Source organism: Hippoglossus stenolepis, chromosome 11 (assembly GCF_022539355.2).
Source record: "Hippoglossus stenolepis isolate QCI-W04-F060 chromosome 11, HSTE1.2, whole genome shotgun sequence".
Classification (NCBI taxonomy): domain Eukaryota; kingdom Metazoa; phylum Chordata; class Actinopteri; order Pleuronectiformes; family Pleuronectidae; genus Hippoglossus; species Hippoglossus stenolepis.
The window spans coordinates 18,619,474-18,631,788 of record NC_061493.1 but is presented as its reverse complement, the minus strand read 5'-3'; the positions used below and the strand labels follow the sequence as shown (position 1 = coordinate 18,631,788).

The 12,315-nt window shown below is 41.5% G+C and overlaps 1 protein-coding gene across 2 annotated transcripts in view; it reads left to right on the top strand.

Annotated features, from left to right (window-relative positions):
- Positions 1–711: 711 nt before the first annotated feature.
- The window catches only part of insra (insulin receptor a), a 48,591-nt gene continuing 36,987 nt past the window's right edge, over positions 712–12,315 (top strand). For both annotated transcript variants that reach the window (XM_035170785.2, XM_035170784.2), the window contains exons 1-2: positions 712–2,060; positions 11,159–11,710. In XM_035170785.2, the coding sequence (XP_035026676.1) occupies positions 1,961–2,060; positions 11,159–11,710 (652 nt within the window). In that variant the 5' untranslated portion in view covers positions 712–1,960. The remainder of the gene's footprint in view (positions 2,061–11,158; positions 11,711–12,315) is intronic.

Below are 12,315 nucleotides of genomic sequence, written 5' to 3'. Positions count from 1 at the left end.
TTTTCTTCTGTTATTGTTTGTTCCTTCGCAGAATTACGCAAAAACTACTCAACTGATTTCCATGAAATTTCCTCGAGTGGAGGCGCATGACGCAGAGAAGAACCAATTTTATTTTTGGTGGATTTCCAGGAGCAGGGAGTGGATCCAGGAATTTTCTGCACTTTTTCTCTATTAGTTATCTTGATGGAAAAAAATCATCTGGCATGTTAAGGGGACAGATATTTGATATTTATGTTACGCAATTTGGTGCTGACAAGGAGGTTATGTTTTCCTGAGCATTTGGTCAGATTATGCAAAAATAACAGGACAGATTACCATGAATCTTGTTGGGAGGATCTCATGGTGTTTTCCAACAATTTTCTGGATTTCTCACAGAATAACTCATGGATCTGGATGAACTTATATTTATGAGTGTGTGCAAGTAGTAAATCAAAATGTGAATGTTGGGCTATGATTTCTATCCACGTATTCCATGCTTAGTTAATGTATCCTCTTATTCACTGATGTCTTTTTGCCTTGTAACAGCCGATCGAATCCCCCTCTGATTCAAAGCTCTCCGGGCAAATGCTTCTGAAATGTACCCCCATGAATAAAATGACTGGACTTCACACTACAAATTACTGGTCGGGAGTAACTGCATTACTTTCCACCACCTGACAGTGGGATCAGTTTGTTGTGTAATCCAATAAGCTCCAGTCCGTATTTCCCCTGAAGCCCATCTGGCTCACTGGCAGGGTTTGTTTACTGGCTGGGGGAAGAAGAAGTGGATCCTACAGGAGCTGGGAGACTGTACAATCTACCTCAGTCTGTCTGTGGGAGATGAAAAGGGACAAATAACGCTGAAAAACTTTATCTCACCCGCTTTTTCCTCTCGCTCCGGTGCAGCTGCTTTTTTTGTGGGGGGGAGAAAGCAGTTCGGAGCCTCGGACGCAACTTGGATCGCACGTGCATGTTTTTAAAAAAAACAACTCCTGCATTAAAACAGTAGAGAAACTACATCTCTTTTTTAAAAAAAAAGAAAAGAAAACGGAGACCACCGGAGTGCTGCTGAGCCACGACCGCGTCTGTCAGCTTCCCAGAGTCCCACTGAAATCTGTGCACGTCTGTGGTTGACGGTTCGGAGCCGCTCGACGGATACAAACACCTGGTTCCACACGCGAAGACAGAAACCAGGGGAAGATGTTCGCGGCTCGCTGGAGGACTTTTTAAAAAAAACTAAACACACGCTAACGCCACGCACGCTTAAAAAAAAAAAAAAAAACCTGAATTAAGTTAGCAATCGGCTTTTTTACATTAATTTCCCCCCGCGGCTGCAGCTTTTCCTCATTTTTGTTATACACGCGTGCATTGTTACGCGGGTGGCTTTGCGTGGTATTTCCCCCCTGAGGTGGAGTTTTTTAATTTAACACGGTTGGAAAAAAAGCGGCGCAAACTTCTCTCTCTCTCTCTCGTGGCCTGGACGGGAGTGGTGGAGCCAGGCTAGGTGGCTAGCAGCTAGCAGCTATCTGGTAGCTAACTCCGCGGCTAGCACTGACGTTAGCCTGCGCTGGGCTTTGTTTATTTTGTTGCTGTTCTTTTTTTCCCACCCGGACAAACTCAACCGGGACGACCTGACATTGAAATACACCAAACAGAGGAGCCGTGCGTGCGTGTGCGTGTGAGTCAGTGTGTGTGCGTGCTGCTGCGTGTCCACGGTGCAACCCCCCCTCCTCCCCCTCCTCCCCATGAGGTGGCTAGCTGTAGCAGCGGTAGCCCGAGCGCTAGCTTGTGTCTGACCCGAACACGTTGGACTCGATCCTCCGCCCATCTTCCGGGATGTCTTTTATTTATTTTTGTTTACCTGTTGGCCCACGCCACAAAACAAAACCAGCCTCCTGAAGGTGTCTCTCCTCCATTTTGAGCTTGTCCTCCTCGCCAAAAGGGGGGCCACCGAGCTGTTTTGACCCGGGACAGGAGCTGAATGGTGTCTCATACCGAGTCAGTGATGTGTCCCCGGACTTTGTGTTTTGTTTTGACCGCTGTCTGCTTCGTGGTGAGCTGTCATCGAGCGACCGGAGAGAGTAAGTAACACTAATGATCGCACTTCTCCGCCAACCTGGAGCTTTTGTATCCCCACTGTGTACATCAGAAGAAACGACGCAGTCAGACACGTTGGATTTTTAATATGTTATGATGATCTCTGTCCAGTATTTATCAAATGTCTGTGTGTCACAGGAGAGATGATCAACACTCACATCCACTAGTATCCACACGTTTCACTACATGTGTCACAATAATGGTGGCTTTAATCAAATGTTTTGATTTTATTTGTTTTATTTTGATAGAGATCCACAGACATTAACCGAATAGTTGCAATCCTTTTTATAATGCAAATGTCTATACACATTTATAATAATTTTTTAAAAAGAGATCAATAAATTAAATTAGCTGATAAATGCTATAAAAATGGTTAAGGAGTGGAATCACTAAATGCTGATTTTTTGTTTTGTTACTGATGGTAATTTGAGGCACGTAGGCAGCAAGTTGTAGACAGCCATTGCATTGGAAGGGACAAAGGTTAACACTTATCTGGCTTTTTGGAGTCTGCAGCAAACTGTAAACAAAATGTTTCGTCCCACATTCGTAAGCAGTCTTAGGATTTGGGATAATAATAATAATAATAATACATTAATTGGACTGTGCTGTAGATTGGAGATTGGAAAGCCTCGACTTGTAGCTGTGGTCTGTGCAGGAATGGAACAATAAGCCCCCTTTAAAGCTCCTGACAATCCCCTTTATATTCACCAGCCAACCGACCCGGGTGATAACAATGAATGAACACATTTGCAGTCACCCGGAGACATTTTCGCGTTTCTCAAACACTCGCAGCTTCACACCACTGGAATCTTTTAGTTTTGAGCAAATATTGGTTATACTCGCAGGGAAATGTTAAGCAAACCTGTGGGACCACTTGCATGTTTAAACTGTTGTACAGTAAGTGTAGGTGTTTTTAAAAGATGACAACAACAGACTCATTTATTTCCCCGTATATCAGGAAATGTTGTTGTTGTGATTTAAAAGGTGTTACATGTCTATAAACAGCTTTTTACATATAAACCTGACATTACAGAGTTTATAGAATTTTACATCCAAATATTGATTAAATTAGTTGTTAAGCAGTTGAAGGAAATCACATTCAAACAATAATAATTCTCTAATAATTTACTTTATTCAGTCTGTAAAAGTTTGGGGTCATAATAGATAGGAAAACAAAGACAGATCCTCCCCACAATATCCTGCGGCACCATCCAAAACACAAACATTGAATTGATTTAGAATTAAAACACAGGTTATTGTCATATTTTAAAAAGTGGAACCATGTCATTTTGGTTAAACAATTACGTATAATGTATTATCAAAATAGTTGGTGATTCATTTAAAACATTTTTTTGCAGCACTACCCTTTTATTGGCATTTTAAATGTAATCTGGCAATATCAGTTAATACTTTGGAGTGTGATTGACATACATTAAAAAATATTTTGATTAAACCTAGATGATTTCCTTCAAATCTTTCTCTCTATAGGAAAGTCCATGTCCAGATACATTACATTGATTTTGGGGCACAAATGGCAACACATAATAGGCTTATACAGGTGTTTTAATTACTTTCATTACTCTGTGAATACTAATGAATTGATCTGAGGTGTTAATCCCTTTTTTCTATTGTTCTTGGAGGGAAGAAAAAAAGCTCTAGAGTAAGTTTGTGTTGTCTTACAATAATCTTGATACAAGCCCATATACACAACAAATTTCAGAGACGGATTGACAGGAGCTCCTCCTCCTATGTTCAGTATAAGCAGTTTGTATTCTGTGTTTGTGTCCAGCATATTTACACACAGTGTGTTGCCCCAGGTCGCTTTAAACGTCACACTTCTACAGTACATGGCGGTAGTTGGTTTTTAAGAGGCGCTCTGAAGGAAAAAGAAAAGCCCAGACTCTCCCACCTATTATCAGATTTTAGTGAGGGTTGAAGGGAGCGATGTCATTAAACCAGTCGGAACGAGAACTTTTGAGACATAAATCAAAAGCAAGTTGAGCAACTGCGCTGCAGCAGCCCCCCCTCCCTCCTCTCAGACGTGAGTTTGAACCACAGAAGGGACGAGTGGAACCTGGGCCTCACACTGGCTGATTTCATAAGCCCGACTGACCAGTGTCGAAGTCAGGAAACCTCCTGTGCTACTCGTTGGTCGCTGTCCAGCTCAGCTTAGTGGAAAAATATTCACTTAATATTAGAGGCTTATGTTCAGTGGCAGTGTTAGTTACTATGTTAATTTATTCACTATTGAGTGGCAGTTGTGTGAGAGCAGACACATTTCCAAGTAACATCATTCTGCTCCTATGTTTTCTTCTTGTGTTTTGTTTTTTACACCTAGCATATTTAGCCCCAGGTTAGGCCTCTTGTTTAGTGAGTCGTATTACACACATCCGTTTTTCATGAGTTGTGGTTGTTAAACAGCACTCACTGCTGTCTTCAAGGTATCTCAGAAATCCAAACTACTCAGGACTCTTTTAACCATCGAGCTAAAAAAACATTTAGTCGTCTTAGGATGAGATTTCTTACCCTAAGTGGGGGCCACTGTTTCCTAACAAATATGTTTGCAGGAAATGACCAATCAATGCTAAATTTGTATGATACATTTTTTTTTTTATACTATCGGACCTTTTGTCTGTGTTACTGTTTGTAAGGTGAAACCTTTAGAACAAATTTTAATATTTTGATATGCTATTGCATCCAATAATCAGTATTTATCCAATTATCAGAACCTTAAAAAAAAATCCAATTGCCAATAAAATGTATTTATTTACTATTCTACTTATGCTTTAATGCAGTCCCCTCTTCCTGTCTGTAATCACCTCTGTGGTCTTGAGAAATGTCTCGCCCACCGCACTAACTCATTGATTACCAGTCATGAGTTATAGCCTATCAACGTCATGTGACAATAGAAAAACGTCTGTTGTTTCATATTATTCATTAGTGTTTATCTCGCTGTGTGCAGCAGATCAATTTTCATGGAAATGTTTTTGTCATTTGGACGGCACTTTGCGTTCTTCCCCTTGGCATGAATGCAGGCAGGGAATTTGCATGTAGGCAACACAAACAAACATGGAGTACAGTGACACAGAAAGGGTTCATTCTGAACAGCGGGTAGGACTCAGGCCAGCCAAAGACAAATCAGGGAGCTTGCACCTAAAAGAGGAACTACTTATCTTGCATGGATGTGGTTTGGGTAGGAAAAATATGAAATGGACCAGAAAACTGTTCCGTATACCTCCACCAATGCCAAACAGGCCCCTTAAATACAAGCTGCACCCAAATTCACACACTCATAGATGTCAGTTCCCGTCCATGTGCCTGATTTTTTTTTTTCCCCATCAAGATCCATTAATTATTCCCTGGGAAAAAGGTGCCAATGTTGAAAAAGTGTTTTTTAACGGCTTTCTGGGGTTTTCAAACTTCACCAGTATTGTGTTAATTTGTTTATGCAAAAGCTAAAGTATGTGACTCGAATGTATTGTTACTGCTTAATAAGCGAAAACTGTGGTTAACGTCCTGCTTGGTTCACCTCAGGTGGTTTGGTTGTCAGACTGTGGCGTATTGTTGTGCCATGATAAGGCGTCACCTAATCAGCAGTGTCAAACAGCAGGAAGCCAGTGGCTGTCTGCTGTCGAGCACAACTTGGGGCCGGAGCAGGTCTTGTATGTGGGCAACGGTTCAATCAGCTGCCACCCTGGGTTCACTCCTCCTGACAAAACGCCAACTGTAAGGTGATGAAACTGTCACCTCTCAACCACCCCTCCAAAAACACCTCACACAAAAACACTACACACACACACACGTCAGTGCTGTCTCAAGTACCAAAGTCCTGAGTGGATTTGACATGAACACAATAGAATGATTTTTGCACTCGTCACCCTCGACAATGACCGTATAATCCTGGTTGACGGGTTCACGTACGAAAATGATATACAGCTTGGAAATGGAGCAATCAGGCACACCTGCACTCGTTCACTCTGACCAGGCAGGCGTCGGACAAGGAAGTCTTGTTGTGTCAGATCTTTACCCTTGACACCGTGCGCCTGTTAACAGGAAATGGGCTTGTTATTGTGCACTCACACGTTAGAGGTAATGATTACCCCCAATTGTCCTTAATGCCTGCATGATCTTAAAGGTTAGTAAAAGATATTTATTCTGATGCAGCCCGTGATTCTTAAACACCTTTTTAATGTCTCATGGGCTTTTCAAAGTAATCAATCTCCCAAATTTAAAAAAACAAACCAATAAAAAGAAACAATAGGCTTCTAAATGTTTTATTTTCCTATGCAATTGACTTTTTTGCTAACCAGCAGAAGGAATATTTTGTAAGCACATGCAGCTGGTGGGCAACTGACTCACCAAATTATCTTCGGTCTAAAGCCATTTATCAATGTGATAGCCATCACATAATCCCAAGAGGGAACTTTGTGGTTTTATAGGCTCCCTCTTTTACTCACTTTCACTCTATTTAAAGGCTGGGCCCGGATTTACTTTGGCTTAACTTTATTCCCTGTTATGCTTTCCATGGCACCCCTACCAACCGTCTTCATCTGATAAGCCACTCTACCCATGCGCCTGCTTACAATATATTAATTTATATATTGTCGATCCCATCCTGTGCAGTTGGTAGAGATGAAAAACAACAGTTTGTTTGATTGTGGTGTTTCCTTATTCCTCTAATTCAGAGAAGAGCTTTATTAAAAGTTGTCAGTGTTTGCAGTCTACCTTGAAGGGATGCTTCACCCAAAAATGCAGATTCACTCATTATCTACTCACCACTATGTCGATGGAGCGTGGGTGACGTGATTGAGTCCACAAAACACTTCTGGAATTTCAGGGGTAAACAGCGTTGCAGCCAAAACCAATATAATAATATATTGTAAGTTAAAAAAGGATTTGGCTGCAACGCTGTTTACCCCTGAAACTCCAAAAAGTCTTTTGTGGACTCAAACACTTCACCCACCCCTCCATCGGCATAGTGGTGAGTAGATAATGAGTGAATTTTCCTTTTCGGGGTGAACTATCCCTTTTTAAAGCAGTGTACTGATTACCTTTTACAGCCCTTCTTAAAGTGGATTACATAATATGTTGTCAGTTTGGAGACAGTGAATGTATCTCGATGACCTCGGCATTTTGTGGTTGTGTGGTTAGTTTTTAGTCTAGGTTGGAAAACAGCGGAACAGCACAAACCTTGAAAAGGGAAGTGTTGCAACCATGGAGTGTGTGTGTGTGTGTTCCTGTGTGCTCATTGAGGCCTCAGTTCTCTGCGAGGCCCAGCTATAATGTACACCATTAGTCTAACAACCTGTAGCGCCCCCCCCCCCCGACATTCACCTCCTTCACAAGATCAGAATTGCCTTTTGATGCTTGCAGCTGCAGTGAGAGCATTGTGAATTTGTACATTATACCCATGAGCACACAGTGGACAGATGGTGAAGTCTCCAGCGGACTCCCTGTAGTATAGATATGCAGAGTACTCAACACCTCACAGTTACAGTTGAGTGCATGTTGATTTAAATTTAGGACCATCCCGTGACCCAGGCATGATTTTCATGAGCCGATGTACAGACATACTTAATAAGGCTTAAACCAGGCCTACAAGTTAGAGGGTTATGCTGGTGTCATTTTATCATTTAGCCTGACTGATGTGAATTTTTGGAGGCCGATGCCAAGGTAGTAAAAAATTGGCGATATTGATATATTAGCCTTCAATTCAACATTTAATGTTGTAGTGCCTCATGATGCTGTTATTTTTATATTGTGGATAGAATAGCTGGAAAAGAGCTTTAAAATCTATTGAACTTAACTTTTTAAATGTCACTCCAATATTTCTCATGCAAATCTCTTTCCAGAAATCATCTTTACTCATCTTGTTGGTAGAATAAATTAAATGTTTGTTGTTGTCCTTTCATTGGATCAATAATCTCTCTAACCTTTTACATTTTGATTTGACCGTGTCTGCTCGTTTTCCATCTTGTTATTATTAACAGGCTTTTGTTTGCTCACAGTGTTGTTGAAATGGGAAACCATCACACTGCTCCGTTTTAATTAACCTTAAAAGTGAATCTGTCTCCGAGGTGCAGGCAGTGATGGAGATAGATAGAATCTAATAGCATCAGTCAATAGTGATCTGTCCCTCTAATGCCTCTAATTGACAATTCAGAGCACCATTGGGGTGTTTGGCTGTCTCGCTCAAAGTAGGTGATGTATTGAGAGCTGGAGCCAGCCTAGTTTCCGTAGTAACCTTTGTGATGTCTCCCAGTTTTTTCAACAAGCTTTTAAATTCTGCGACGCACCTGGTTTGTTTTGCCTGAGTCGTGTAATGTCGTCATTGTTTCAGTGCCCTACTCTGAAATAACCCAAAAATCGTGTGTCCATTTGTGCATGTGGCTTTTTTTGTATTTTTTTTTTTAGTTCCACTTCTGCCAGAGTTTCGTTCCTAAACTAAGTATTCACACATGGTGAAGTCAGCCCGGCCAGTTCTTTCTCTGCTCTAAAATTCCTCACTTACACACCAGGGCTGCCATGTTCCAGTTTCCAATGTGAGCCACTATCGGCACGGCTGGAGTGTATTAGATTCTCTATTGGGAATGTGGTGCTAAAAATACTGGCCTGGCTGAAAGTGTACACTGATAGGAGCCTGGACTCGCTGCCCTGTGATGATTCGCCTTCTCCACAGGGTCACCCAGCACTCTGCTAGTTGACTTCACTGCCAACACAGATTCACCAGCCCCTCGTATTTTTACACTGCCAGCGTCTTTGTTCACGAAACGGTTCTGTTTGACTGCGTGTGGCTCCGAGGCTCTTGTAAATGTGTTCCTTCATGCATCTAGACTTTGCTGCAGACTCCTGTCAGTTACTGTACAGTTTGATAGGAAAAGTTTCATTTGGAGGTGGATGTGTTGAAAGAACAGATTTGTGACTTTCATGCATACAACTCAGCGAAAGGAGCTGCTGATCCAAGCCAAGCTGCTTTTAACAGGCGGCAGTTTAAACCCGGGCTCATACATTTTCTCAAACAAGCCACAAAGTCGTTGACCAAACTCCCGATAATTGCTGTAAATTGAGCTTTCTGGTTAAGGTCATGGAGTGAAAAGCTTGTTTTTGGACACAGTGTTCGGACAGTGTGTGTGTGTGTGTGTGTGTGTGTGTGTGTGTGTGTGTGTGTGTGTGTGTGTGTGTGTGTGTGTGTGTGTGTGTGTGTGTGTGTGTGTGTGTGTGTGTGTGTGTGTGTGTGTGTGTGTGTGTGTGTGTGCGTGCGCCAGTTGTCTTTTACTGTTATGCAACAGAAAGTGTAAAATGAGCCGCTGCCATAAAGAGGTGCACGCCTAGCTGTTATACCTCTTCCCCACATGGCTGACCAGTTGGCCTGATGCGCCCATCTCAACGGTGGGTCACTCAGTAAACAAATACAGTCCTCTCACCAGGCAGCACACCTCCAGCTGCACCCATGACTTGTGAACTGTAAAACTGTGGCCAGAACGTCCCACAATGCACCTGCAAAGGAAAACATCTTTATGACCATCATTATTTGTGTTATGTCACAAGCATATGCTCCACAAGTTGGCTGGTTTCCAGTGGAGAGAACTGAGGAAATCCTCATTACTGTCGATGTTCCTCATACAGAACCTCCCCCTTGAGTGTAATAGGGTTTGATATATTTTTGCAGAAGGCTTCAAGATCATTACACGTTTTAACTTCAGCTGCAGTTCTCTTGAGATTCATCTAGAGTGGAAACGACATGTTGATTGATTGATTGATTCAATAAAAACAACTAATAAACTGCTTAATTATCTAACAACCATAAATACAAATAACAAAAGCAATTTCTTGCTTCTCAGATAGGGATGCACAATAAAACAATATCACTTATTTTCACAGTATAATTTTCATCAAGAGCAATGTAACAAAAGTTTAATATATTTAGATATATTCCTTATGTATTGTGCAAGCAGAATGAGGAGGAATAACACATAATTGATCCGCCTCAGATTTGTAAAACATTTAGCTGTTTATCAGGTGCTTGTCATTTTCTGCCTGAGAAGATTTCAAAACCACAACCTTAACTCAGGAGCAAGAGTCTTTAAACTTAAAACAAACAACTTTGTGATGATTAATTATAATAATATATTATAATGGAATGAAAATTATATACCAGCCCTATTCTCAAATATAGACTAAACAAGTAATTTGAACAAATCCCCTGGGGCTCTGTCATTACTATTTGACTTTCATTAGACTAAAAGATTAATAAAAACAAAAATGGACAGGTAACTTACCGTAAGTTGCAACACTAACATTCATCTCTCATACTGTCATTGTGGTACAGTATAATTTGAGGTGATTGACGTGGGACGTGTCTGCACAGCAGCAGAGTCAAGGAATTTCTCATCCAACCAGATCATGTGTCTGGGTGAGGACTGACGAAGCCCCAAACTTACTACTGGTGCAATAAACGACCATTAGTGCTTGAATTCCCCTCACAGACAAATACTTTTAATGCATTAGCTAATGTTTTTTATGGTGTTGAGTTACAGAAGCAACTCCACAAATCAACCCAGCGTAACCAAGGATGAGCACAGCTCTGATGACAGCGCTCCATATTTGACAGTGGCTCGCTGCCAGATATGTGGTTGCTAAACAAAATGTCAGTGAAGATAGTCTGGTCTTCATCAAAGACAGAGACATAACCACATACTTTTCAGTAAAATACTCCCTCTAATTAGCGAAAGATATATTATTTCTCCTCCTTTTGTCCATCTTACTTCTTCAACCCTATTTTTCCAGTTTGCAGAGTAAACCTGTAGCGTGATGTATCAGCCAAGTGCAGCAGTTGTAATCTTCTGTCAGCGGATAAATTATCTTAAGGCATCTTCCTGTTCTTCACATCTGAGAGTCATAATATCACCTATTCATAATGCACAATACAGTTTATTCACCCATAAGACATGACTGTAAATCTCAATCTTTCCACACATTATTGTTTGAGCCTTTGAGATATTTTTCATGAATGATACATGAATGATACATGAATGAGTCTAGTTTCTAAAGAACCTGTGTCTTTCCTTTCTTGTCTCTTCAGTTTGTGTAAGCAAGGACATCCGCAACAATGTGACCAACATGCAGACGCTGGAGAACTGCACTGTGATCGAAGGCCACCTGAAGATCTTGCTCATGTTCAAGACCAAGCCAGAGGATTTCCACGGCCTCAGTTTTCCAAAGCTGAGAGTGATCACAGACTATCTGTTGCTCTTTAGGGTTTACGGCCTGGAGAGCTTCAGTGATCTCTTCCCAAACCTGACAGTCATCAGAGGCAACAACTTGTTCTTCAACTACGCCCTAGTGTTGTTCGAAATGCTGCAGCTGCGAGAGATTGGCCTCCACAGCTTGATGAACATCACCCGAGGTGCCGTGAGAATCGAGAAGAACCCAGACCTCTGCTACCTCTCCACTCTGGACTGGTCCAAGATCCTGGACTCGGTGGAGGACAACTACATCATGGCCAACAAGAACGACAGAGAGTGTGGAGACGTGTGCCCAGGGCACATGTCCCTTGGGAAGATCACCTGCCAGACGACAACAATCAATGGACACTTCAGTGAACGCTGCTGGACGCAGAACGAATGTCAAAAAAGTAAGAAGACTTTTGTTATTATTCTCTATCACCTGTGCAAAAAATATTTGGCCTTGGTTATTGTCGGCAGTGGAACTGGTGTCATACAATCTGCACACCCAGCACTAATCCAGGACCATCCTGCTAAGGATCACTGTTTCTGTTATTCATCTTACCAGCATTGATGTAAAAGGAGCAGACTAAATAATAGAAACATGTGTCCGTATAATTCTTTTGTCACTCAACAATTACTGGAAATAATCTGTTGTTGTTCTCTTGCTTATAATAAGCTCATTGGACTTTTGGCTTCCATCTGGTAAATCTATATTTCCTGCAGCAAATTTTATGGTATTGAGTAACAGAACTATTCCCTCTTACAACCATCGTGATACATGTTTTGAGAATCCTGGATCGTTGCTAAAAACCACAGAGTTATAAAACGATCAATTGCATTTGACTGCTGGGATCTGTCGCACACAACGAATGTGGGAATTTCTGGCGTTATTGTGAGCTTTGCCTGCCTGCTGAGGACAGTAACAACTTTATGGGTGTTTTTTTTTTTTTCTGCGGCCCACCAGTGTGATGGTATTTCTCCCATTGATGCCGATGGTCAAAATGTTTTATAC